Below are 25,206 nucleotides of genomic sequence, written 5' to 3' on the forward strand. Positions count from 1 at the left end.
ACCTGGATGCCTACCTGTGCAACCTGGGGCTTTGCACTCGATGATCCCCAGAGGTCCCTTCCAACCCCTACAACTCTGTGATTCTGTGGTCTGGAGCTCTAACAGCTACTTTGTTTTCCTTCCCTGTATAAATACCCAGTTATGCTAGTTAGAAGCAAAATTAGCACTGAAAGCAGTGCCTGCACACTGCTGTGTTGATGTCATTAGATGGAGTACTTGAGGAAGTTAAACACTTTCAGTGGGAGTTCCGACTAATTCAAGTTCAAATTCTCCATTAATTTAAAAAAAAAAAAAAATCTGTCTCTTCACTTACAATAATAATAACAGAAATGATTTCAACTGAATAAGAAATTGTTTGGGAAAAACTGAGAACAAATTTAAATAATTTGTAGTAGCATTTTAAAAGAAAAAGATCTTTATGCTCTTAAAACTGCACATAAATCCTTCTTGAACACTGATCCTGAACAAGAGATACATAAGATGTTTCCTTTTTCTTTTTTTTCTTTCCTCTAATAGTAGCTCCCACATCAGCTTAGACATTCACGGTACCAACCAGCCAGCATACATTCCATAAAATAACTCACAAAACGAGCAAACTTCATTTCATTTTAGGTAAAACAGGGTATGTGTTTATTGAAGATTTTCAAGAGAAAGAACGAGCATGGATATTTTTATTGTTAAACAAGCAATGGAGGTGGTAACCACAAAAAGCTTTAAAATCTACCTGACAAAACATACAGTAACTTTCATAAATATTAACATGAGAAGTTTGTATCTTTAAAGAAAAAGCACGTGTCCTGGAAAACTATTAAAATATATTATTGATGATAAGTTGAAAGCGGTAGCCACAAAGCTGCTTGTTATCTTTGCATGTTGTCAAAGTGTTTCCATGTTTGAGCTGATGTACGTGATAATTTCTTACATTCAGGATCAAAATAAAGATATGAAATATCCATGTCAAATATCACGGAGATAGAATAGTGTTTTATTTTATGAAGTGTACCTGTCCAGATGATGTCTTTCTCTCAACAATTCAACAAACACGACAAACACCTATGTCCATGTGCATGCAAATTTGTAAGAAAATACATTCCTCATGTATTTCCTCTATGCTTATAAGTTAGCTAAAATAACCATATGATAGAATTATGTCACTAAACCACTAGTTTTGCCAGCTTCTCACCTGCATTTCATTCCCTGAAGATAGAGAGACCGGAAAAGGTTTTGATGATAATTTTTGTCTGCCTACAAACATTGTTAACACAGCAAGGTTGATGGGGAGCAAGAGAAGAAGATGAAGCAGCCTCACTCGCAAAACTCTAAGTATCAACTATACCTCTGCTAAAAGATATGTACAACATTTAAAAGTTGGTAGCATAGATTCATAGGACAAAATGTCACAGATTGGTTCTAACTGATTCCAAAACCTCTGCATCTAGTTTTCCTTCGAAGAAATTATGAAGAACACATTTCTTAAAATAAAAAGAAAGAAAGAAAAAAATATATATCAGGTTGCCTTTGGAGGCTTCTAATTTTTCAAGAAGGAAAACATAATTTACAGCAGATTCCAGTTCCCTGAGAAGAGCCAAATGCCATTTCAGTAATAAATAAATAAATACAATTAACTTGTGCTCTCCTCATTTTATTGATTTTAATCAGTGGTTCCTCGGTGCACGTGTTCTTTTCATGTTGTATTTGAAAATTAAGAATGTATTTTCCATCTATAGCTCTTTCTGCTTTGCGAGAGTTCAGACATAAGATACGAAGTAAAGGCATTAAAATGCTCAGTCATTTACACAACTTCAGTTTTTTCTTAAGTACCACAGACAATACAGAAATATGCAAAGTGTGTGAATGGAAATGGCATTTCTCTTATTTCAGAATGATTGATTATTTTGGGCAATTTAGAAAACAAGAAAAAAAATTCTTCACTCATAAACCAAAAAAGCTGACAAAAGAAAGAAAAAAAAAAAAAACACTCATAAACCAAAATATTTTAATTTTTAGCTCATATTAAGCTGGAATTCTGCATTTAAAATAGCTCCTGAATTAAAATACTTATCCAGCATTTATGAATACAGCGCAATACTTATCCTGCACATTTTAAGCACATCTTTGATGATGTAAATCTCCAGGTTTAAGAGTAACGTCATGTAAAAGAAAATGGAATTGCAGTGCCTCCGCAAAACATTCATTAGAGGAAGATTTTTTGCTCAGACTTATGAAGCTGGAAAAAATGTCAGATCTGTGGGCAGAACATCGCCAACCAAAGGAGTGTGTCATCAGAGGACGGTTTTCATTTCAGCAGTTTACACCGTGGCCCCACCTAAAAGAAGGAAGATTAACATGAATCATTTCTGCTATGGATATCCTTTGCCAGTGCTTCTACATCAGCTGCTTTCTGTGCTCATTCTTCTCCAGGTCCCCTTGAGGCATGAGGTAGGAACCTCTTACCACTGCAGAACTATGGGCAGCTTTTCCCTTTCCTCTATCTCCTTCCTCTTTTCAGAGGGCAGGGGGGTCACAGACTGCATCACCTGACATGATGCTTTTGTTACACCTTAGCTATAGACACGGAAAAAAAGTGACTGTCAGATCCCTTGGGGCACAAATAACCTCCCACAGTTCATCCCCAGGGCTGAAAACACCCCCCCTTGGATGCAGGTGGGTATCTCCTGTGTAGTACTGTTCAGAGAACACCTGGCCCCTCTGGAGTTCCCTGTGGCATCACCAGCATCACTCAGCCTAGCAAACTTCTCCATGTGCATGGAGAAGAATTTTCCATACGTGTTCTGCACTTCATTCATGTCTTTACAATCCAGTGAATGTTTTAATACATGATAAATGTATTGGTTGTCAGTCCTATAATAGAATAGATAACAAAAATCAGAAGTTAAATTCCTTTATGACAGCTAAGCACCAGGGAGCTGCAAGACTGGGGCTGCTCCCAAGGATGTTCACAGGGCAGTGTGGACCAGAGTCTAGCCAGCACAGTGCCACCCCACCACACTAGGAGTGGGCAAGCCAGAGCAAGGTGATGATGGCAGAAGGGTCCTGTGGGCAACCCACTGAGCTTCAGGTAAATGCAAGACAACCAGCCAGGCCTAAGACCAAGTCAAGAAATCCAAAAAGCCATCCAGAACCATGGCTGGGCAGGAACACTGGAGATGCAGACAAGGCCAGGAAAGGAAGAAATGAGCTGAAATTGGAACCCTGAACAGAGGGCATATGGAGAAGTCCTATGTGAGGCTGATGCAGGTGATTCAAACAGATCTGTGGGCTCAGGGCCATAACAGTCAGTCACCTCCATGGGTGCAAAGACTTCACATTACTCAATTCCTTTCAGGAAGTGGTGTATATCTGTCCTTTGAGTACATTGTGGCTTCCTATACTTGACTGAGAATTCCCAAGACGACATACAGGCTAGAGAATGTTTAATAGCTTATAATTAGCTTATTTCTATCCCCACAGAATTATTTATTTTTTTTTAGTAAAATTCCCATCTTCTTCAACACAGAAATTGACTAATTGTGTCTTACCACGTGGTTTGAAACAAAGCTTGTTGTTCTTGTAAGCTGTGTAGGCCGCAATAGATCCAACAACTAATATCACAAAAGCAGAAATTATAGGAGATGTAACTCCAGCTATTAATCCTGAATCTGTAGAAAACAAGAGAGATTTTTTTCAGATGCAGTGAAATAGTATGACTAAGGCATATTACCTACAAGTACGTGTTTTTTGCAAAACTTTGAAAATCATATGGTGAAACATTGGAAATCCATTAAGTAATTAAGTAATTAAACAGAAGACTGGCAATTATGGTACACTCAGCTGATATGAAAGCAGTGTCATACAGCATCATTTAATATATGTACTACTTTTATAAGGCTAACATTTTCTCACTGTTTATGGTGATCTGAAACAAATTATAGAATAAAATATTTACTATACCCGTGCTTCCACCATGATTGAAATTATGCCCTTCTTCTCCTGGAATAGAGGATAAAGTTTCATCAAAAATTGTCTTTCATCATATTTTGAGAACAAAGTATTCTGCATTTCCTACAATGTGAAATGGGGCAGCTAGAGTGGGATTCTGTGACAGAGAAGCTCTGATTCTAATCCTGACTGGCATCAGTTTCAGTAGGAGGAATAGAGTTCCTTCCTCCTGCCACTTCATGTTTGTAGAAAAATACTGTCTGAAGAATATAAACAAAAAGATAATCCTTAGCTGTCTATGTCAGACTGATTTAAAGGAAATAGGAGGCCAACTCTACTCTTGTTATCCTCTACTTCTGGACAATAAGATGATTTATGTCAAGATCATAGACTTGGAGTGTCTACTTTCAGTTCTCAGTAGAAGCCTCTTTGGGACTGTCCAAACAGAATTTGAAGGAATGAATCCTGCAAGGCTCTGGCTTATCCTTGCAAGGCATTTAGAGATATGTTTCAAAGGAGATAAAGCTTGATGCTAAAAGCCATGCAGAAAGATGACTAGTCTAAATAAAAATAGCAGTCTTGTCCTACACCAGTAATAAACATTTGTGTTAAGCAAAACCAGTGAGCTCTGATTTATAAATATAAGAGAGAAAATGCAATGAAAATTGTCAAATACTACCTGCAATGTGTGGTGGTAAAGGCTTCCCATCAATGAGATCGAAATCGTTAAATCCTCCTGCAAGATAAAAATTAGGATTTCTGTTGCAAAATTATCTGAACAGTGGTAACATCTTCAGTTCCCTTCTCTGGCTTTTTTGTAACAGTTCTGGGGAAAGGTGAGGGACTTTTGAAATCCCAGTTTCCATACAGCAGCTGTCTTACAGGAGCAGTCACCCATTTACATTCACTAGAAGCTAAAGTACTAAAACTGTTGCTGTCTACTCATCCTGAGCATGAAGACACATATGTTTGAAAATATGTTAAATTTGTTCTGTATTTAGGAGTCCAAATCTCAGAGCCACTTCAGGCTCCTAAACACAATATGCAAAAGCCCTGCTCATTAACTGGCCCAGCTCTATTCACAGAAGTAGACACTAGTGGGATGAGTGAACCTGGGCCTCAGTAGAATGTATCCTAGTATAGTAAGGACATCTCAAATCCCAGCAGCTCTTGTAGTGGGAAGTCAGTAGGTCTCTTCTAGGAAAGACTTGAGAAGGGCATATCCACAGAGCATCACTACAGTCATGCCAGCAGTAAATATGATATACGTGACAGTAGCAAGGATAGATGTATCACCTCCACTGTATTTAAGTGGGTGTCTGGGACAACAATCAAAAGCAATCTTAAATCCATCTCTCCTGTCCCACCTGTTGTATGCCCTAGAGCCATCTCAGTATGGATTTGTATGTAGCCGTATCCATTTCATAGAGGTAGATGCCAAATTTGAACCTTAGCGTGGTTCCATGTATACATGCCCAAAATGAAAGGCGAAACAAGATAAATATTAGTTTCATGCTGCTTAGAAGTCAATGTCCTCTCTTTTGGGGAGGCAGAAAAGCTTTATGGTGCCAGAACAAAAGCTCAGAAAATCTTTCCAAACACTGAGTCAGGAATAGTGAGAAAAGGAAGGGAAGGAAGGAAAGGAAGGAAAGGAAGGAAAGGAAGGGAAGGAAGGGAAGGAAGGGAAGGAAGGGAAGGAAGGGAAGGAAGGGAAGGAAGGGAAGGAAGGGAAGGAAGGGAAGGAAGGGAAGGAAGGGAAGGAAGGAAGGGAGAGAGGAAGGGAGGAAGGGAGGAAGGGAGGAAGGGAGGAAGGGAGGAAGGGAGGAAGGGAGGAAGGGAGGAAGGAAGGAAGATAAAAATAATAAAAATTATAAATAAAGAAATTAGAGAGTAAAGAGTTCAACATATCTTCTCTGAACAGTTCCTAGTGCTAGATTTTCTATGGAGAAAATATTCTTACCAGTATTACTGTGGCTTCCTGGTCGTGGTGGAAGAGGTGGGTATAATGGTTGTCTTGGGATGTCACCTATTGACAATAAATAGTTAGATGGTTGGAGAAACAGAACAGGGAGCTGTAAATAAAGAGTATGATAGCTTGAAAATGTATGCATATTGCTCATCTGTTCCTGTTGAATTCAGAAAATAACCTTGTCAGTAGGTTAAAAAGTTTCAAGCAATATGTCAATAAATGACAGGGTACTGAAGATAGTTAGAAAATGGAAATTTTTCAAAACTGAAATGAGAGAATAGCTCAAAAAATGTCCAAGGGAAACGTTTCTGGTTATTCTGGCACATGCTCATATTACTTTATTCTGACAGCTGGAATGAACAGTATGCTACTGCAGGTGTCAGTGGTGCAGTGACACAGACCTGAAAGTGTTCTGGGCTGGTCAGGAGGCATGAGGTTGTCTCTGTGCCCTCAGAAGGTATTGTTATGAACCAGACAGTAGTTTCACTGAACACATACGGAATTCATCTCATGCATGATGAATTTTATACTTTTAAACAGTGCAAAATGTACTCAGATTTTAGCATTTTTCCTTTTGAGCTGGCATTTTATCTAATTTCCACAAGAGTACTGGGAAGAGAGGAACTGGATAGAGAAAGATATGTGATCACAAGTAGCAGTTTCCAAATTGCATACACAGTGTTGGAGTGATGGACTGACTGAGGAATAATGGCTATGGCTGTTCTTACTTCATAGTGCAGGCCTTCTCATGCTGCCCCCAACCAGGTCAGTAGCATATTTAACTGCTCACATAGTCAGGCAGCAAATTTAGCTCTGAAAAATCAAAGTCAGGCTACTGAAATAAATGGCATCTTCCCTCCCTCTCCTTAAATCTTTCTTTTACCTCCAACTCATGTCAGATGCTCTTTCATTATGGCCTCTTCTTGCCTACATGCTAAACATAACACTTCTATTTGTAAGCTGTTTTAAAGTGCTGATTCAGCAAATTATTTAGAGATTTGCTCAGCTTTAAGCATGAATTTATTCTACTGCATTCAATGGATTTTAGATACACTCTTAAATCTTTTCTGACTCAGACTTTGCCCAATTCATTCTATTTAATAGGAAAAGAGACTAGCCCTATCCATGTGTTCCAAACTAAGACTCCACACAAAAGTGGAAAACTACCAATGTCACTGTTCATCCCCATTACCATACTGCAATTGTGTTCTTTAGACACAACAAGATGTATATGTGCATCATAGATGCTGAGAAGATAATGTCTTCACAGCTACTGATAATGAAGTATATCATTAATTCCATTATAATGTATGAATTTCAATTAAAAACGTGAACTGAAAATTGACCAAAGAAATAAAAGTCAAAAGAAACATCATGTGCAAACCAATGAGATGTTTTTTTACAGAAGATACTTAAGTAGTTAAATACATCCTAGATGAGGTTTGCATGTTATAGAAATAAATGGAAGTTACAGCAGGTTACAATATCTTGACTGCCTGAAACCTAAACTGCATCATATCTATCAGTGCTCACCTCTGAACCATTCTTTCCCACAGTTCTGATTCGTGGCCAGCAGAGCTAAAACACTCATCTCTGTTCACTGTCACCTCTGATTTCTAATCTTTGGCAGATTAATTTATGATAGCTGAATGAACTGCTGGTGTTATCTGTTACCTTCAGCCTTCTGCTAGAGGCTGTCTCTGTGAACCATGATGGTTGACTGGGCAATGTGTGCAGTTTCCATCCATGGCCATGGTACTCCAATGTGGCAATGTTAACCACAGCAGATCTCAGTTAGTATAAATAGGCCACCACACAAATCTCTGTAGCTGGCAGCCAGACACAGCCCATCCTGGTGCCCTACTCTGCATGGTGCCCTCTGGGACTTGAGTATGGCTTCCTTTAATACAGCTTATGTTGCAGTCATGAAATCTTTTTGTCCAAGAAAGGCTTCAAAAAAAAAGAGTACTAAAAAACCCCCCAAACTCACTTAATCACAACATATCTGAGAAAAGAAGAAAGTACTCACCCCCACCAAGCGCGTCTCCTAAATGCAGATCATTGTCTAAGAAACGAAAAGGAAGAAGACTTAGATAAGTAAGCAGGGCAGACCTCTTGAGGGAAGTGAAACATCAGTTATTAGCAGAAAATGTAAAACAATGGTTGACAAGCAACATTTTTTTTCAGATAATACCCACAAATCCAAGTAAGATATTCCACTTTTCTCAAAAAAAAAAAAAAAACCTTGTAAAATTTAATATGTGCCCACAAAAGAATTAACAATTTATATCATACTTTCCACTCCGATTACAAAAGTTGCATTCCTTCAGAATAAATTTTATATTAGAAGCAAAGCCTGTACATCTTTCATATATGTGCAGGTTATGTAAGCGAAATTAGTTATGTTAGAACATTAAGGTGCATCTATTGATTTGTTTGATTTGTTCATACTTATTAACTTCTATGTCTGTAGGTCAAACCGGTATACTTGTCTCAGGTATAATTTGTTGCACCTATTTCTAGAAAAAAAATCTTGGAAAGTAATAAACCTACTTAGGGAGACAGAATTGAATTAACTAATCTGTGTAAAGATCATGGTGATAGAAAAAAAATTGTGCTTCAAGTAATCATATGTGCCTCTCTAAGGTTGAGTGATGATCTGTTTATCTTTGGCAGAGCCATAAAAGTATTAAAATGTGCTTCAAATTCTGCACAGGCACATTATGTAGTGAATCAGCAGGCTGTTACCATTCCTAAGACTGTGCATGTGCCTTGCAGTAGCTGAAATGGAACTTTCCATTAAATAAACAATTTGCCAATGAGCTCCATAAGATGCAAACCTTTCAGGTGTGGAAAGAGTATGTAGGTGATATTTCAGGGTGTGTGGAACAACAGTGAGTTCTCAAAGGTCACTGATTCATATGCAGAAGTATATTAGAGAGATGCTTTGAAGTCCAGAGATCACTTTCTTGCTTCTAATAAATATGGAAATCTGCATGAATCTGAAGAAAAAGCAAAATCTACCTAGATAATAATAATCCTAATTGCCAAAGAAAATTAGATAGACATTCAAACATATGCTATTTTTTTTCGTTAGGCATCACAGTGCTTATCTGCTTTCATGCTTTCCTTCCATCCAAAGGAAGCTATTTTTTGCACAGTATCTATTCTCATCCTATGTAAATAGGAATACTCAGAAATGCTTTGAAGTCTCCAGGAAATCTGACAGGAACATAATCATATTCATACTGCATGAGTAGATGTGTTTTGTCAAACTAGGTGTTAATCCTGTCTAGCTAGAACAGAGCTGTGTTGCAAAAATACCTCTCCATGTCAAAGGCTAGTACTTTAAGAAGCAATAATCTATTATCAAAACTAAGAATTCAAGTAAAATGCAGGGTTCTGCCCTGGAGGCTTCATGCAGAGATTTGCTACAGAGATGCTGAGGTCAATATGAATTAAATATGAATAGAAACGTGTCTGTAACACAAGAAGAAACAGCTGAACAAAGGGTTAAAAGAACAGATGGTAAAGGTCACCATTCCCAGCTGTAAAATTGAGGAATGTGCTGTTTCTGTCAAAAACAGCAAGCCTGCACTCTGATAAGGCAGCAGTAAAGGTCAGCAGAAGAAAAGCAGAAGGGCACTCTAAACACAAACGTTGCAGCATATCACCTATACCATTATTTTTCTGCTAGTTGATCCATAAAACAGACTAAAAGCATAGTGTATGTATCCCAAATAGATAAAAACAGACAGTGGGCAGCATGCTGGCCTAAGGTCCAGAGAGGCTTCAGTAAGCAAGTTTATGAGCACCTTACCATTATAGCTGATGACTTGTGAAAGGTATGAAGATATGAATCTGTTCAAAAGCTAACTTGTCATCTCTTATCAAGAAGAACCACAGAGGCATGACAGGGGCTAGCAGCTGATATACCTTATCCTGGGTTGCGCATGATGCTCACCAGACAACTTGAACACAAAAATCTCAGAGCACCTGAGTGTGTGGGTTTGAGTGTACGACAACTAAATCGTGGAATCACAGAATGACAGAACGGCTTAGGTTACAAGGGACCTTAAAGATCCTCCAGTTCCAACCCCCTGCCGTGGGCAGGGCTGCCCCAGACCAGCTCATGCTGCCCAGGGCTCCGTCCAACCTGGCCTTGACCACCTCCAGGGATGGGGCACCACAGTTCTCAGGGCGGCTGTGCCAGTGACTCATCACTCTCTCAGTAAAAAACTAATAGTCCAGCCCTCAAATCCATCTCTCTCCGATTTACAGATAAGAATGTAGGTTTGCTATGAGTGGCTAAAACCTACTTATTTAGAGATTTCAAAAATAAATTTAATCTTTCCCTTCCATTGAAAGATACCTGCAGGGCAACTTCAACTCAGACAGGGATTCTTACGTGGGAAGAAATGCCGGTGATTCCCATACAGTAATTGGACCCTACTCTACCAACATCATCATCTCAGTGAGACGTGCTTCTCAGTGACACTGGCTAAATGAGACATAGAAGAAACATCGAGGTTAGTATGAAACATCAGGTACATGTTAGGACAGCCTTTTATATCGTGTCTCTGAACATTTCCAAACCCAGCAACGTATTTCAGAACTTTCTAAAAATTTGTTCTAATCAATTTTAAACTGCCTGCAATCCTTACTAGTGCTGGGAGAGATTCCAAAATACACTCTGGAAGACATTGAGTTCTTCATTCCCAAGAATTAGCAAAGTTGATTCAGGTAGGGCAGCCCTCCCACTGTCACATGTCTAACAGAAGTCCCAAAAACTCAGTTCCTCTCACTGGACTGAGGTAGTGTCACTGTAACTATTGATTTCTGACTTGGCCTCCTAGCATGATTAAGGACAGAGTCTCTGAGGGCATGATTCAAGTAACCTACTTTGAATCTCTATATTAGGATGAGAACTGATCCACATTTAGGATTACCTGAACTGTTGTTAGACTTGCTGATTACTCCCCACTGATTTTAAAGGAAGTAGAGAGCAGTGGCTTCACTGTACCTTGCAATAGGTGCTTCTAATCTAGGTCAAACACAGATTCTCTTCGCAAAAGCAAGAGGGAAGAAAGAGTGCACAGGATCCAATGGCTTCCACGTTCACAAAACACTGCCCTGCTTGTACAGAGTGAAACAGCATCACGTGGAACATCTAACCCTAAAAATCTTACTGTAATATTTATTAGGAAAAGGTATAAAGTTGTTCTGTGGCTAATGTTATCTAGCGTTTCCTGATTCACGCAGTTTCCTTCAGTGTAATTTAGGTGAAAAATATCTGTGTTGTTATAAAATGTCATAAATATGCTTGTGGTTTTGTTGTTGTTTGGAGTTTGTTTTTATCCAACAGTAACAGCCATTCATTGAAAAGTTATCATTGCTAATACTCAAAAATACAGCTGAAACCTTTCAGTCCTCTCTGCTCTTCTCAGTTTTTTTCCTTTCTGACTTAGGTCATTGTAGCAATCGAAACTAGATAATATTCAAGTCTGTTACCAAGCATCGTGAACACTTATGCTAAAAGAAGAGATAATGCAAAAAAAAAAAAAAAGAAGAAGCACAGTTACCAATCTTTAGCTACATTTACCCATTTTTATAGACCCCAGGGATGTCAATACATGTTACAGAAGTATTAAGAGGACCATCTGGAAATAAAATGCCATCTGTGGCCAGCCATGCACTAAAGACTTACTGAAAATAATAAAGACATGCAATTGGTAGTTGTCCAAAAAATACTTATTTTACATACAGAGGACGCAAATTCACACAACTTGTCTTAGGAATGGCACATTAACAAATACAAGCAAGAATCTCACACAAGACTGTAATGTATAATATCCATTATACATACTTATGTATAATGGATATCAAGTCATGACTGTTGTCTGTATTACTCACTCATCAGAGGTCTTGTTGGTCTTCTGATCACTGTGGGCTTCCTGGTAATTATATCATCTGTGTGACCCAATGATATATATAAAAAAAAACCACAATAATAAACTCAACATTGTTCAACTTATCAAAAGAAAGTATCTGCAAATTAAGAGAGCTGTATTTAGTAAATCTTTACGCATCATAAACTAAAGAGAAACTAAACTAAAAAGGATGAGATATGTTTCCACCCCCCCCTTTTTTTTTTTTTGTTTATTTGTTTTAAAGAGAAAAGATAATTTTATGTCAAAAAAGTTATGTTTTAAAAACAAAATAAAACAGAAAAAGCAGCAGTTTTCAGTTGTATGCAGATTAAAAATCTGGCGTTTCCCTGCCCTTCATGCTTTTAATTACAGTACTACCCTCTTCATGTTCCAGATCTCAAGAAAAATAGAAAGCACTTAAAACTTATTGCTAGATCTAAATACCATAGGAAAATAAGGACACCTACCTGGGTGATCGAGAGCATCAGCTAAATCGAAGTCACGTTGACCTAGAAGGAAGCAGAGACCATTAGAAGCAGATATCTGTGACCTCTGAGGGCTCTGGATAAAACCAGAACCCTGCTTAGAATAGGCAGAATGGAAACCCACCCAAACAGGAGCTTGCCCAGAGCAAGCTGTCAGCCCTTGTCCCTGCCCCACATAGGCCTGAATGACCACAGCCATCAGCTCTCCTGGCATGCCTGCCCTGAGGTCACTTACCACCTCAATCAGCTTTTTTTTTTCAAGTCTTTCTGTAACATATGTGAGCACTAACAGATAAACAGAAGTGTTTACCTAATTTACTTTCAATGAACCTTAAAAAAAATAGGAAAAGAGAGAAAAGAACCCTTTGTGTTCTGTCTTAGGTGTCAATGACGTCATTAAATGTCACAGCAGGGAAATGAGCATCCTGATCTTTGAAGTTAGCAGGTGAAAAAAAAGAATAAAAAAAGGAAAATATTAAATAGATGTAAACTGAAGTCTGAATTGAGTAAACACAGGTATTCATCTGAGATTTACAAGGGCTGCTCTGATTGTAGTGTCTCCTATTTTACAGTGTTGGCCCACAGTGTCAGAGGTGGATGTTCATGGTATGGCAATAGAGGTTGAACATTCTCACCAATATTCTATTACATGTTGTTGCTGTGTGACGGATAGTAGCAGAGGGGCAGTCTGTCCATATGGCATCTGACATGGAAGTGAGGATGAAGCCAGGGTGTCTCAATGAATTCCTCCATGCATAAAGGAATGATACCCTCTGACACTGACTGATGCTGAACATTGATGAAGACCAAACAGTGGATACGAGCACAGTGAAGAGGTGGGTGGTGCTTTTCAGCTGTTGGTGACAGCATCAGTTGATCTCCTCTGCTAGTGCAGATTTTTACAAGTGTGGCATGCAGGCTTTTTCTTATTCATCACTGGTAAAAAAGCGTAGATAATAGTGGTGATTATGTTGAAAAATAGGGTTCTGTAGCTGAGAATTTGCTCTACCGAATAATATTATTGTTCTCTTTGTATCTGTTGTAGTTTCTAAGGAAATAAACAGGAAGCGTTACTATTGCAGTGACCTACATACATTCCTCTCTCTGTGATCCACCATGTCTTTTTAATACATAGCCTTTGTGATTCACCTCTTTACAGATCAGGTATCCAGTAGTTCTCATCCAGATCAAAACCCCATTTTTCCTGTCTGCATGCCAAATAAAAGGTCAGCACATACAGACCCACTGAAAGAAACCCCATGTCTTGGCTTTTCCAAGCAGGAAAACACTGTGTCTACCACACAGGTTTCCTACTCTGCACCTGCTTATCAGTCTGCCTAAAAGGCTTAGTACCTAGCTCTAGGCTAAAATGTTTTTCTTGGAAGCGATCAAAGTCTTCACAGCAAGAAAAGTCTTATTACTGGAGTGGGGAAGCTGGGAAGTAGATGTGAACTGTTGGAGAAGCCCCTCAACTCAGCACTGGTGTCAGTCTTGGCTCCACGGGTGCTGGCAAACTTCATGTCACTCCCCTTGTTAATTGCTGCTTCGATAATGGCCCTTGTCTGTGTCAGAGAACTCCATGGGAAGATCAGTTAATCAGTGGTAGAGCACTGCATGATCCTCGAATAGAAAGCAGCACAAAAGTATAAAGTGAAACCTTTTTGAGTCCTGTGAAAATTTTCACCCAAGTCTGTGAACTTAATTATAGCTGGTGTCTGACAGGAAAGATAAATCCAGGCCAGAATGCTGAATAGTGAGTGGTCTCAGAAGGAAAACTGTCCCTATGCAATAGTGTGGCAAATTATGTTTGGAAGGGAAAAGCAGGTAACAGCATAACACTGTCCTGCTAATGCTATCATACAAACATTTTATCTCATCATTTGAGCTGCTCATGGAATGTCCTCTAGTCTTACCCTGGCTGCTTGACCAGCCCAGCTGGGTCCACAAACCTTTCAGCTAGTCCCTTGTGTCAATAATATCCTAATGCCTGTTCTTAATTTTGTATAAATCCATTAAATGAAACAAGACATGAAACTGACAGTGGGTTTCCTCAGCCAGTACTCCTTCGCTGGCCCCAAGCCCTTCCCCTGGATCTGTGTCACAGCTGTGCCATGCCTGGCTATGAACGTGCAGGCCAAGGGTAGATCCTACCCACTGGCCAGCCTCGTCACCCAGCCCTGCCAGCCTGGGTGCATCCTGCTCCTAACACTTAAATCACAAACAACAGAACCATAGAATATGCTGGGTTGGAAGGGACCTTAAAGATCAGCTAGTTCCAGCCCTCCTGTTGTGGGCAGGGTTGCCACTTACTGGATCAGGCACAGGGAAACATAGGATTGCTAGGGTTGGAAGGTACCTCAGAGATCGTATATGGTCAAATTATGTTTCTCTGAAGTATATTTTAGTGACAGAAATACCAGCAAGTTCAGTTTGGGTGTCCTTCGATTTTGTCCTCGGTATAAATCATCATTCTCAAATGGCATCCTGAGAGCTGATGGCTGTCTGATCTGAGCCCTACTTCAGGGTAATCCCAGAAGGGTTCACACTTTGCCATGGGGAGAGTCATCGAAATAATTCTGAAAGATCAAAAAGCTGTTGGCCAAATCTGGTCCTGGTTTACAAGTCCTGGTATGCAGCAACTAATGGTGGGGAAAGGAGCTACGGAGGTCTTAGAGAACTTGATAAAATTGGTTTCTAAGTGAAACCTATGGGAAACTTCCAAGTATAGTATATCTTTCAAGTGAGGAAAAGAAAAAAAATAACAGAGTTCTCTAATCCAAAAGTAGGTGGCATTCAGACAAGATCATGCAGATGACTTCAATTGCACGAGAAAGGGAAGCAGTAGCTGACATTTGTCCTTTTGCTGAAATACATCATCTGGCTTCCCTCTTCTGCTGTATGTCTGCTCTGTGGCCAAAATGGTAAATAAAGAAAAGAGGTGCTGTTTTGAGACAGCAAGGGAAAAATGCAAGACTACCAAAATGTTAAGGAGAATAAAATAAAGCCTGAGGATCCCCTGCAGAAAATATTCAGATTGAATTTTTATTATTTCTGATGATCAAACAGATAATAAAAAGAAACAGACATCATGGCACCAACACAGAATGACTGATAGAGAGTAAGAAAGGAACCTACACTGAAGTTTCTCTGGTTATGTAAATATAAGCCTTGACAGATGGGCAGTATGTGGACATCTGTGTAGCACAGTAAATGATATTCCAATAAACTGAAAAGATTGCTTGGACTTCTATCCCAACTTCCTTCAATAATAACATCAAATCGTTGCCAAGAAGTAAGATTTTGTGGAGCAGAATTTTAAATGATCATTCCCATTTCTGGGACTGTACCTAGACATTTTAAGAAACTAATTTGAGAGGATAACAGATGGTTAACTAGCTGAACAGCCCAAATTTCATCCACAAAACGGTGGGTATAAAAAGAAAAACAAATCAGAGACTCGGAGAATATTTTCCTCAATAGGAACTACAGTCACTTCAGGGATCTCTTAAGATAAATGGCATGAAGAATAAATTGGACAAGCATCATCATAGAACAAACAGACTTAATTGTGTTTTTCACCTAAATAAATGACCTTTTTTAAACTGCTTCCATAATAGAAACAACTGCATCTCTGCAGGAAGTATACTCATGAGAATGAGAAAGAAAGAGAGATACGGGGAAAAAAAGAAAAAGACAGAGAGAGAGAGACAGAGGAAGGAGGGAGTGAGGGAAGGAGGAAGAGAGGGAGGAAGTGAAGAAGGGAGGAAGGGCAGAAGGGAGGAATTTCAATTGGAAAAAAATAAAAATTCCTTTCGTGTATATATATATAACATGCATGAAGTTATGAAGAGATTTAGTTATGCAGATTGTGCTAGCTCAGAATTACCTCTGTTATTACTGCTTTGGGTTGGTGTGCTATCTCTTGGCATTAGTTCTAGCCTTTCTTCTGGGAATATCCCTGTTTGCACATAGAAATGAAATGACTGCACTAGTGCTTTTTGTTGTGTGGCCCACAATTGTTCTTAAATTGTTCTTTGAAGATGCTTGTATGCTTCTTTCTGACACCACAGTACAGTCCTTATTGGCAAACAAGAAAATGCTAAGCTAAGAAAGCAAGCCTTCCAGATGGATATGCTGTTTGCACTGGGAAAGAAGCTGTTTCAATGATGTTTGTACAATATGCTCAAACACAATGAACAGTACTAACAGCAGGACTTTTGCTGGCACTTCCAGGATTATTGGGGAAGTAATTCCTTCCTCTCCACAAAACACATGTAGCTGTGCCAGCAGAACTTTGAAGAATAGGCCTGGCTTCAATTGCTACCACTAGATTTCTCTGTGACAGCCACACGAGAGAACGGACTCAGTGAAGCCAGGCACCAAAACACAGTTGTTCAAATTATAGAGTTATTGTATTTATTTTTACAGGCATCATTCTTTCAGACAGGACATTTTCTTTCACTAGTGCTCGTACTTGCTATTAGCCAGGCCAACTTATTCCACCAAGGTGATCACTCCTTTGCAAAGTCAGATACACATTTAATACGCACTAGCATTTGCCCATATTTGTTATTTGAAAATGTGGCCCAAGTAATTAAAATACAGATGGCAGCATCTTGTGCCTGTAGTTGAATATGAAGCCTAAATGTTAAACGGATTCATCACACTTTAGCGCTCTTTCAGATCTCCCACAGTTTTTGAGGAGAATTTACAAGGAGAAACAGCAGATTCTGCAGGTGGATGCCACCTATTATTCACTATAGAATTATAGAACCCTTTGAGTTAGAAGGAACCTTTAAAAATGATCTAGTCCAACTCCCCTGCAGTGAACAGGGACACCTACATCTACACCAGTTTGCTCAGAGCCCAGTCTAACCTGACCTTAGATGTCTCCAGGGATAGAGCATCCACTGCATCTCTGGGCAACCTGTGCCAGTGTCTCACCACCCTCACTGTATACGTCTGTTTCCTCAAGTCCAAACTAAATCTCTTTAAGTATGAAACCATTTCCCCTTTTCCTGTCACCACAGACCTTGCTAAAGAGTCTGTCCCCTTCTTTCTTATAGCCCTCCTATAGATACTGAAAGTCTGCTCCTAGGTCTTCCCAGAGCCTTCTGTTCTCCAGGCTGAACAGCCCCAACTCTCAGCCTGTCTCAGACATGACCGAGGACAGAATTTTTCTCACAAAAGGCTACCATAGCATCACCACGTGACTTTGAACCTCAGTAAGTCCTGCACTGCATCTGTATGAACAAAGTTTGTGGCCATAAAAAAGACAGACATTTAAACAAGACAGCATAAATATTGTTAAATGAGAGTCAGGTAATAGAGCAAAGGAAATTAAATTCTCAGGCGTTCAGTACATGAAGTCTGTCATTCAAGGTGAAGCTTAGATACATGAGAAAATGTGTTTGTATGTATATGTACGTCTGTGTGGCCATACAACTTTAATGTATGTGCGTGTTAGACAAATTCTGTCCTTTTGTCAATGAGATGATTAAATTAATGGGCTTTGAGTGCACTGATAGCAGTTATACGACTGAGATAATAACTGTGTTACAAGTAAATTAGAAAGCAAAAAAAAGTAAAAAAAAAACAAAAAACAAACAACTAAACATATTAGGTACATCAAAAGGGAAAATAAGTTGATTCAACATTGATTAAAAACAACAAAAAAGGTTTCTTCAGCATGATTAAAGAATTGTTTTTGGAATACGGTGAGCTTAAAAGATGATGAAGTTGGCAGATACTGAGGAAGAAATGAATGACACACGGATGAGAACAAATTTTCTGAAAGTATTAGGTATCTGAAAAGAACATGATACATAAGTCACCTGTGGGACTTCTGTACTTTCTAGCAGAAATGGTAAGATATTCTTCGTACAGATCATTTCTGAACATTATATAATCATTGTACATACTTCCTCTGTTATGAGAAAATAGTACGTATTCTCCCAAGTCTTTGGTTCAGAGCATACCCATTTACTGGTCGTGCTTTGTTCACGAAACATCTATGTTTGTTTAAAGGAAATTACTCACATAAGAAAAGTTGTGTGAGAACATAAAGGTTTATGCCCCCGAGTGGACACTATGGACAAAACCTCAGTGAGTGGGTATTTTTCTTTGATGCAAAACTCTAATGATCCACATTTCCTGATGAAGTTACATTAGATCATTTGTTTCTCACCACGGTCCTTTCATAAACAATGATTGCCATTTCAGCCCCTCGGTGGCGTGGCGGAAACTGAGTATGCTTTAAAATCTGTAATTAAGATCTAAGATCCAGTCTACAGACCACAGCGTATGGACCTGATTATTGGCTTCATGTGTTTTGCCAGGCCGCTTCTGTTTATGTTTTGAACTCAAAGGAAATTAAAAAGTCTTTCTCACTTATTCATACAAAAACACATTTAAATAATTACCAGCCAATAAGATGTATTAATAAAGAGTGAGTGTAGCGCTGCTTTGTGTCTGGGCAGCATGGCCTCATCAAACATTAAAGAAGGTCTTCTATTTTTATGGTGTTTGCTTTGCTGCAGACAAACAACAGCTATTCAAAGGTAGCTACTGCTGCTTATGATGTGATGCACCCTTGCATACATAACATCAAATAGATACAATTTTCTGAATTTTTCTCCAGAGTGAGTGCAGAAGAAGCTGATGTGTCTCCTAAAATTACATGCAGAATAAAGGAGCTGGGACCTCTAATAAAGCAGCAGAGAGATGCTAGCCTTGGTCACTTCTGTTTCTCAGAGTATCTTATCATGTACCTCATTCCCTCTCCACCATCAGAACAGAGACAGAGAACTACCTTTGGCTCTTCAGCAGGCAGGATGGGCAGCACCTCAGCAGTGTTGTTCCGTAACCAACAAGATAAATTTGTTCCAGAAATTCCATGTGTAGCAAAGCCTGTGCACCTGAAGTCACAGTACTTCATGGGCGTAACTACCAAGGTTCCAAGGGGATTAATAACACAGCCATGTCATAAAATGGGTTTTGCCAGTGTGTTTGATATGCATTCTCCACTTGTGCTCTCTAGAAAAGTAGCAAATAAGCGAGGCCAACAACTGCTCTGCTTTGCACCATTGGCAATGTGTTTTCTTTCAAATAATAAGGCTGGAAGGCATTAGAGGTCAGCACTTAGGTCTGTATAGCAACAAAGTCTCTAAGTCTCAAGTGCCACCCCAGTATTATTCAGATTAAATAAAAAAAAAAGAAAAAGTGAAACTATGATCCATTAGTTGTGGCTGTTCAGGCCTGTTCTCTGTGTGCTGTGCATGCCTGGTTCCTCCACCACAGCTTCTGTGAGGCTTTGGGAAAAAGGAAGGACTTTGCTTTATTTTGTCTGCTAATCTTAGTGCCTACCCTGGCCACTGTTTTTATTTAATCTGGGGGATTGCTGACTCCTGAAAACATATTGCTGTGATGTAGCTTTGTTAATAAATTACTCAGAAATTCAAATGCATGGCTGTCAGAAAAAGCATACACAGCTGAAGTTGGATCATATTTTCATAGCCCATTCAAGTGGTTTCTTTTAATTGGGATGGCCTACTTGGCTTCCTGAGATGCTGTCTTACAATCAATATTTTAGATATATTTTTTGTTAACAGACATGGATTTTAGATTCCATGTGGAAATGAAGGAAGATTAATGTTAAAAGAGAAGATTAAAACAATATGGAATTATCTCCTCATAACCAGAAAACAAAATGCCATAGAAATGCATACTTTTGTTGATTTCTGCTCTTGAAAGACTTTTGGCATTCAGTTGTTTATTTATTGTCCTCAACAGGATGGAAAGAGATTGACAATTTCTGATGCAAATGAGGAAAAATGCAGACTGAAAACCGGCAGTTTGGGCGCTGCTTGCAAAGTGGCAGCAGTGTTTGAGAAGCGACTAGAGAAGCTGAACAAACACAACTGTTGTTGGCTCTTCCTGAGCTCTGGCATTGCAACAGCTCAGCTGATAGCAGTGTTTCAAACAGTTCAGGTATGCTACCTATCGCACTGCAGTCACACCCTTGGATGGCAGTACCGACTTGCCTACAGAGGATAGCAACTCTGCTGCTGGGAGTGGAACAGCTTTGGTACTCAGCAACAAGGGAATTTGTTGTTTAATACATCCCCTCTGATACCATGAGTACTTCAGCAGGTATGCAGGGACCACACACACTGATGGGCAGGACAGGAGTTTGATGGAGTTGTGTGAGATAAATGCGACTGGGTTTGCACCTCTCCCATTCTGTCTTTTAACTCCAGTGGAAACTACATTATTCATAATAACTAAGACACGGCGTCTGAAATCCAAACAGGTCTGTAATTTTCTCCCTGCAAAATGCCCAGACAATTACCTGAGAACACAACTAGTTTTGAGTCAAAATCTTAGTAAGCCTTGGTTTGACAGTGATATATAGTTTACTTGCTAGCAATGCTTTTCCCTTTACCTGTATAGCACTCAGTATGCAATGGATTAAAATTAACTTGTCTGAATCATCAACTTCTGTATAGTCGATGTTACTGACTAACTATGTAACCTACCATCTGGTCTTAAAAAACATGGAGAGCTAGTTTGTATCTATACTGGGTACCCAAGGAGTATTTCTGATCATTCAGGTCTGAGCAAGGGTCTCAACTGTTTTCCAGTTTCATACAGGAGAGAACACCTCCGACTGCACCACCTCCCCTCTGACATGTACACATAGGATGAAAACTGAGGTGTATTGCCCAATTGAAGCCATCAATATGTTTTTAAAAGGTGAAAATCTCAGTTACTGGGGGTGAGGTCCTAACCGTGTCTTTGCACACCCTACACAAGATGTATAGGCACAGCTGAAGTTGGATTACCACAGGTCAGCTGAGCCACAGTAACTGACCTGTGGCATTAGCATGAACTTTGGCAAAAGAAGTTTCTAAGAGGCTTCTTTCATTTGGATTTGGCCTAAAAGCCACCCAGGCAATTAGCTGTTGCATCTCAACTTGTATAGGAGAACTTGTGTAACCTGCCCAAGCTTGAAAATTACAGAAGCTGAAAAAGCACAGAAAATCACAGTAAGCATGCAAGTTTCTAAACAGTGTCAGATCTCACTTTTTTTGAGCAACGTGGTCCTTAGTTGTGCTATGTCTCTCTTGAGAAGAGTCCAGCCAACTAGCTGAAGGTGCCTTCATACAAAGGAAGCTCTAGATAATAAGGGGAGTCATAGCATCTGGCCTGGCCACAGTGACCTGGCAGTTTCTAGGAGCTATCACAGATGGTTAAAGCCTAGGTAAAAATTAAGGCTGCATATAAAAGGCTGAATCATGCTATAGACATTCATATCCTGAAGACTTAGACCAGCTTTTCCATAGCATGCCCAAGCCTTTCCTAACTGTGTCTTGACTAGGGCTGAAACGTGGTTCCTATAGAAGTCTGCTGAAGCAAGTAAATACTTTGATGATAAAATTAAATGGCTGTTGCAACAGAATTAAAATAATTCATTTTGTTTCTCAAAAGTGGATTAAATAGTTTCCACAGTCATAAGACTGTGCCAGAAGTCCTCAGCAGCTTCCAGCAATGACTTTTTCCCTGAAGCAGGGCCTGAACTGCCTCTTAATTACATGTGTGCAGCAGGAACGGTTAGCCTGACTGCCCTAGTAATTACAGTGTCACAGCGTATGGAAATCAGCTTGCCCATGCTCAGATAATTCAAATAAAAATATTCAGCATAAGAGAGATCTCCAGAACAAGAAAGACTACATGCCAGTAATGAGAGAGTGTGAATCATCCCTGTTCACAACATGCTACAGGGCAGGCCATCAATGACCTGCCGCTCTGCCATTTCAGTGACACATTACTTGTAGAAGACTTCCAAGTAGTTCCTCATTTTTAAAGAAATTATTGTAAGTATACGGTAACAAACACTGAATTTTATCATCAAAGTTTTTACTGCGTTTTAGGGGTTATTTACAAGAACCCTTTCTAATTAAAGGTGAGTTTTTTCACTGCTCATCCCTGCGAGATCTCCCTGGGACTCCATTCAAATCCAGGCTGCTAGGAGGAAGAGCAGCAGCAGCTATTTTAGAACTAGTGGTTAATGATCAGCTTCTTCCTGCGGTCAAACATAGCTCTAAAAGTATTTGCAGTAACACACAACAAAATAAAAAGATCACCAGAATGCTACATGTCAGATGCACATGAGGATGATCCTATTTGGTTTGATGGCAAATGAAATTTTACAGAATGCTTTGCTAAAAGAAAATGACTTCAGAGTTTACAATGAAAACTCAATGCAAAGGGATAACATTTTCTCCACCTATATTCATTTTTCAAAATCCATTCACAAAACACCTTCAGATCTGCATTAATCCTGCATATAAAGAAATACATATACCTGTGTCTGGATTTTATATATTCAGGAATATGTTGGCTAAAGTTAATCAATCAATACCAATATTATAACATGATCATTTTAAAACTGCAGCAACGTTTATTTTTACAAAATACACAACATGTTTCTAAACATCAATAACCAAGAAAAGCTTTAAAACTATGAGAAAAACATTTGCCTAAGGATCTTTCTGGAAATTTTAAGATCTCCTGGAAACTCATTTTACAGCTTCCATTAATAAAAGTATATATTCAAGTTCAAGCTTGTGAATAATTTTAGGAAAGTAACACCAAAGGGAAACTACAAAATGATAATAAGCAAACTCTAATTAGCACAATTATTATCAGTGAAGATCCAAAAGCTATGTATCTCTTTAGAAACTGCCAAAGTACTTACCTAAACGCCCTTGAATGTTTCTCATGAAATAGTCACAGCAAAAATAGCAAGTATTTCTAAACAAGTGTATTTGTTGAGAGGCTGAGGCTTTGCTTTTGTTGTTGTTTTTCATTTTTAGTAACCGCACCCTAGAAATAAGCCAATTTCACTTACCTCTTACATGGACTAGAAGATAGCCAAGGAAGACAAGAAAGATGCTTCTGAATTTCCCCATGGTCTTCTATGCAGAGCTTTGGTTGTGCCGATTGTTATTCCCAGGCAATGATGGGTAGGTGTTGGTAGTGCCAAGGTTTGAGGGAGACACTTTTAATCAGTGGCTACGTCCAAAGAGGTCTCTCACCATCACACTCATGTACTGAGGACCAGGGAGAAGCCCCTAAATGCCTCACCTGGTATGGGGCAGGTGATATACACAGGCAGCCCTTTGGCAAAGCCACGTGCAGCACCCGTAGGTGACACCTGCCCTCTAACAAATGCATTTATCACCCAGGAGGTGAAGGCGGAGAGCAGGGGAGCTGCCTGCAGCACCCAATGAGATGGGAACCAGCGTGCTTTTACTCCACCTCTTCCCCTGAAGGAAAGCCAACCTGTTTGACGTCTTCTCCAAAGTAGGGTGTGGTGCCACAGGAGCTGAAATAACCTGGGAGAGGAGGTAGGTTTTCTCCAAAGCATGCCTGAACAATCTCTCAAACGTACTCTGCGCACGGAGCGCTCCTTCCCTGTTCAGTTCTCAGCTGACACCTAACTGCTGCTGAAAGAAGTCCTCTTGGAGTCCAAATGAAGGCCATAGTTAGGGAAGTGAGAGGCCAAGAGTCTGCTTTGCAAGGACTGGGGATAGTCTACAGAGGCATAACAAAAAATTAAGCCTGTGAACTTAACATGGAATGTCAGACTGCTGACCTGGAGCATGGCCAGGTCCCAGGTGGATGCTCTTAGTCACGAGGTAAATATGTCTCTCGATGTTCTCCACTGATCTAAATGTACTTTCTAAATAAAAATATCCGTGCATATCCTGCAATTAGTGCCATGCCAAAATCCAAACAAGAGGGGAAAAAAAAGCTTTGGAAGAACAGAAATCATGTATACGTGCATGAGCTTATATTAAAATCACAGTTAATTACATACATTAAAATGCAGCTTGCCATAATCCCTCTGTGGTAAATGTATGCCAGTTCATTTGCCTGCTGAACTCTATTGCCATCATCTTACTGGCACACAGAAGCAACGTGGACACTGGTGAGCTCTCCTTTTCACTGGGATGTAGGCTGCAGACATTTTTGTCAGCAATATTTCAACTATGACAGCAAATGCACTCAGGACTTTGCTACTATTAATAGCATATCTGTACACTCTTGGTGTTGCTGGATGTTCCCACCTGGTGAGGAGCAAAGGCTGGCTGGCCCTAAGTGCATTTCTGCAGAGTTAAGTATGGAATTGTAGAACCAAAAACATATCCTGAGATGGAAGGGAACCACAAGGACCATCGAGCCCAAATCCCAGCTCCACACAGGACCAGCCAAAATCCAAATGCTATGTCTGAGAGTGTTGCCCAGACTCTCCTTGAACTCTAGCAGCTCGGGGCCGTGCCCACAGCCTTGTGCATCCCCTTCCATGCCCTCTGCCCTGTGGTGCAGCCCCTTTCCCTGATCCCCAGCTGCCCTCCCCTGACAGCTCCATGCCGTTCCCTCGGGCCCTGTCGCTGTCACACAGAGCAGAGCTCAGCGCTGCCCCCCAGCTCCCTGCGAGGAGCTGCAGCCGCCATCAGGCCTCCCCTCAGTTCTGTTCAAAGCAAGGGAGCTCAGCCTTTCCTCATAGGTCTTGCCCTCCAGGCCCTTCACCATCTTCATAGCTCTCCTTTGGATGCTAGTAGTTCTATGTCCTGAACTCATGCTTTTATGTCACCTACAATAAAGCGGAAGATATAACGTAAAATTTGCTAGCATGACACTAGCATTTCCACAGGATTGTTTTTTCCAGAACACAAAAAAAGCAGGCATGTGTACTAATTTTCCTATCAGTGATGAATTTGCCTGAAGGAACAGAAAAGTTAGCAAGGCTGTATACTAGTCCCAGGCAAGTCCAAGCACCTCATAGACTTCAGTAGCTTTACTTCAAAGCTGTTCT

The 25,206-nt window shown here is 39.8% G+C and overlaps 1 protein-coding gene across 1 annotated transcript; it reads right to left on the minus strand.

Annotated features, from left to right (window-relative positions):
• Window positions 1-2,219: 2,219 nt before the first annotated feature.
• Window positions 2,220-23,296, minus strand: XG (Xg glycoprotein (Xg blood group)). The gene is made up of 9 exons (XM_048934528.1): window positions 23,236-23,296; window positions 12,306-12,347; window positions 11,822-11,878; window positions 7,938-7,973; window positions 5,900-5,965; window positions 4,619-4,675; window positions 3,952-3,990; window positions 3,540-3,659; window positions 2,220-2,326 (listed from the first exon to the last, which is right to left on the minus strand). The coding sequence occupies exons 1-9, from the start codon at window positions 23,294-23,296 to the stop codon at window positions 2,310-2,312; spliced, it is 495 nt and encodes a 164-aa protein (XP_048790485.1). The 3' UTR covers window positions 2,220-2,309.
• Window positions 23,297-25,206: the final 1,910 nt, after the last annotated feature.

Source organism: Lagopus muta, chromosome 1, assembly GCF_023343835.1.
Source record: "Lagopus muta isolate bLagMut1 chromosome 1, bLagMut1 primary, whole genome shotgun sequence".
Lineage (NCBI taxonomy): Eukaryota > Metazoa > Chordata > Aves > Galliformes > Phasianidae > Lagopus > Lagopus muta.

Excerpts from the sequence above, each read along its gene's own strand:
- XG (XM_048934528.1), bottom strand. The coding sequence starts at position 23,296 with ATGGGGAAATTCAGAAGCATCTTTCTTGTCTTCCTTGGCTATCTTCTA. Across the intron at positions 12,348-23,235 it reads TCTTCTAGTCCATGTAAGAG|GTCAACGTGACTTCGATTTA; the intron begins GTAAGTGAAATT and ends GCTTCCTTCTAG. Across the intron at positions 4,676-5,899 it reads AGGAAGCCACAGTAATACTG|GAGGATTTAACGATTTCGAT; the intron begins GTAAGAATATTT and ends TTTATCTTGCAG.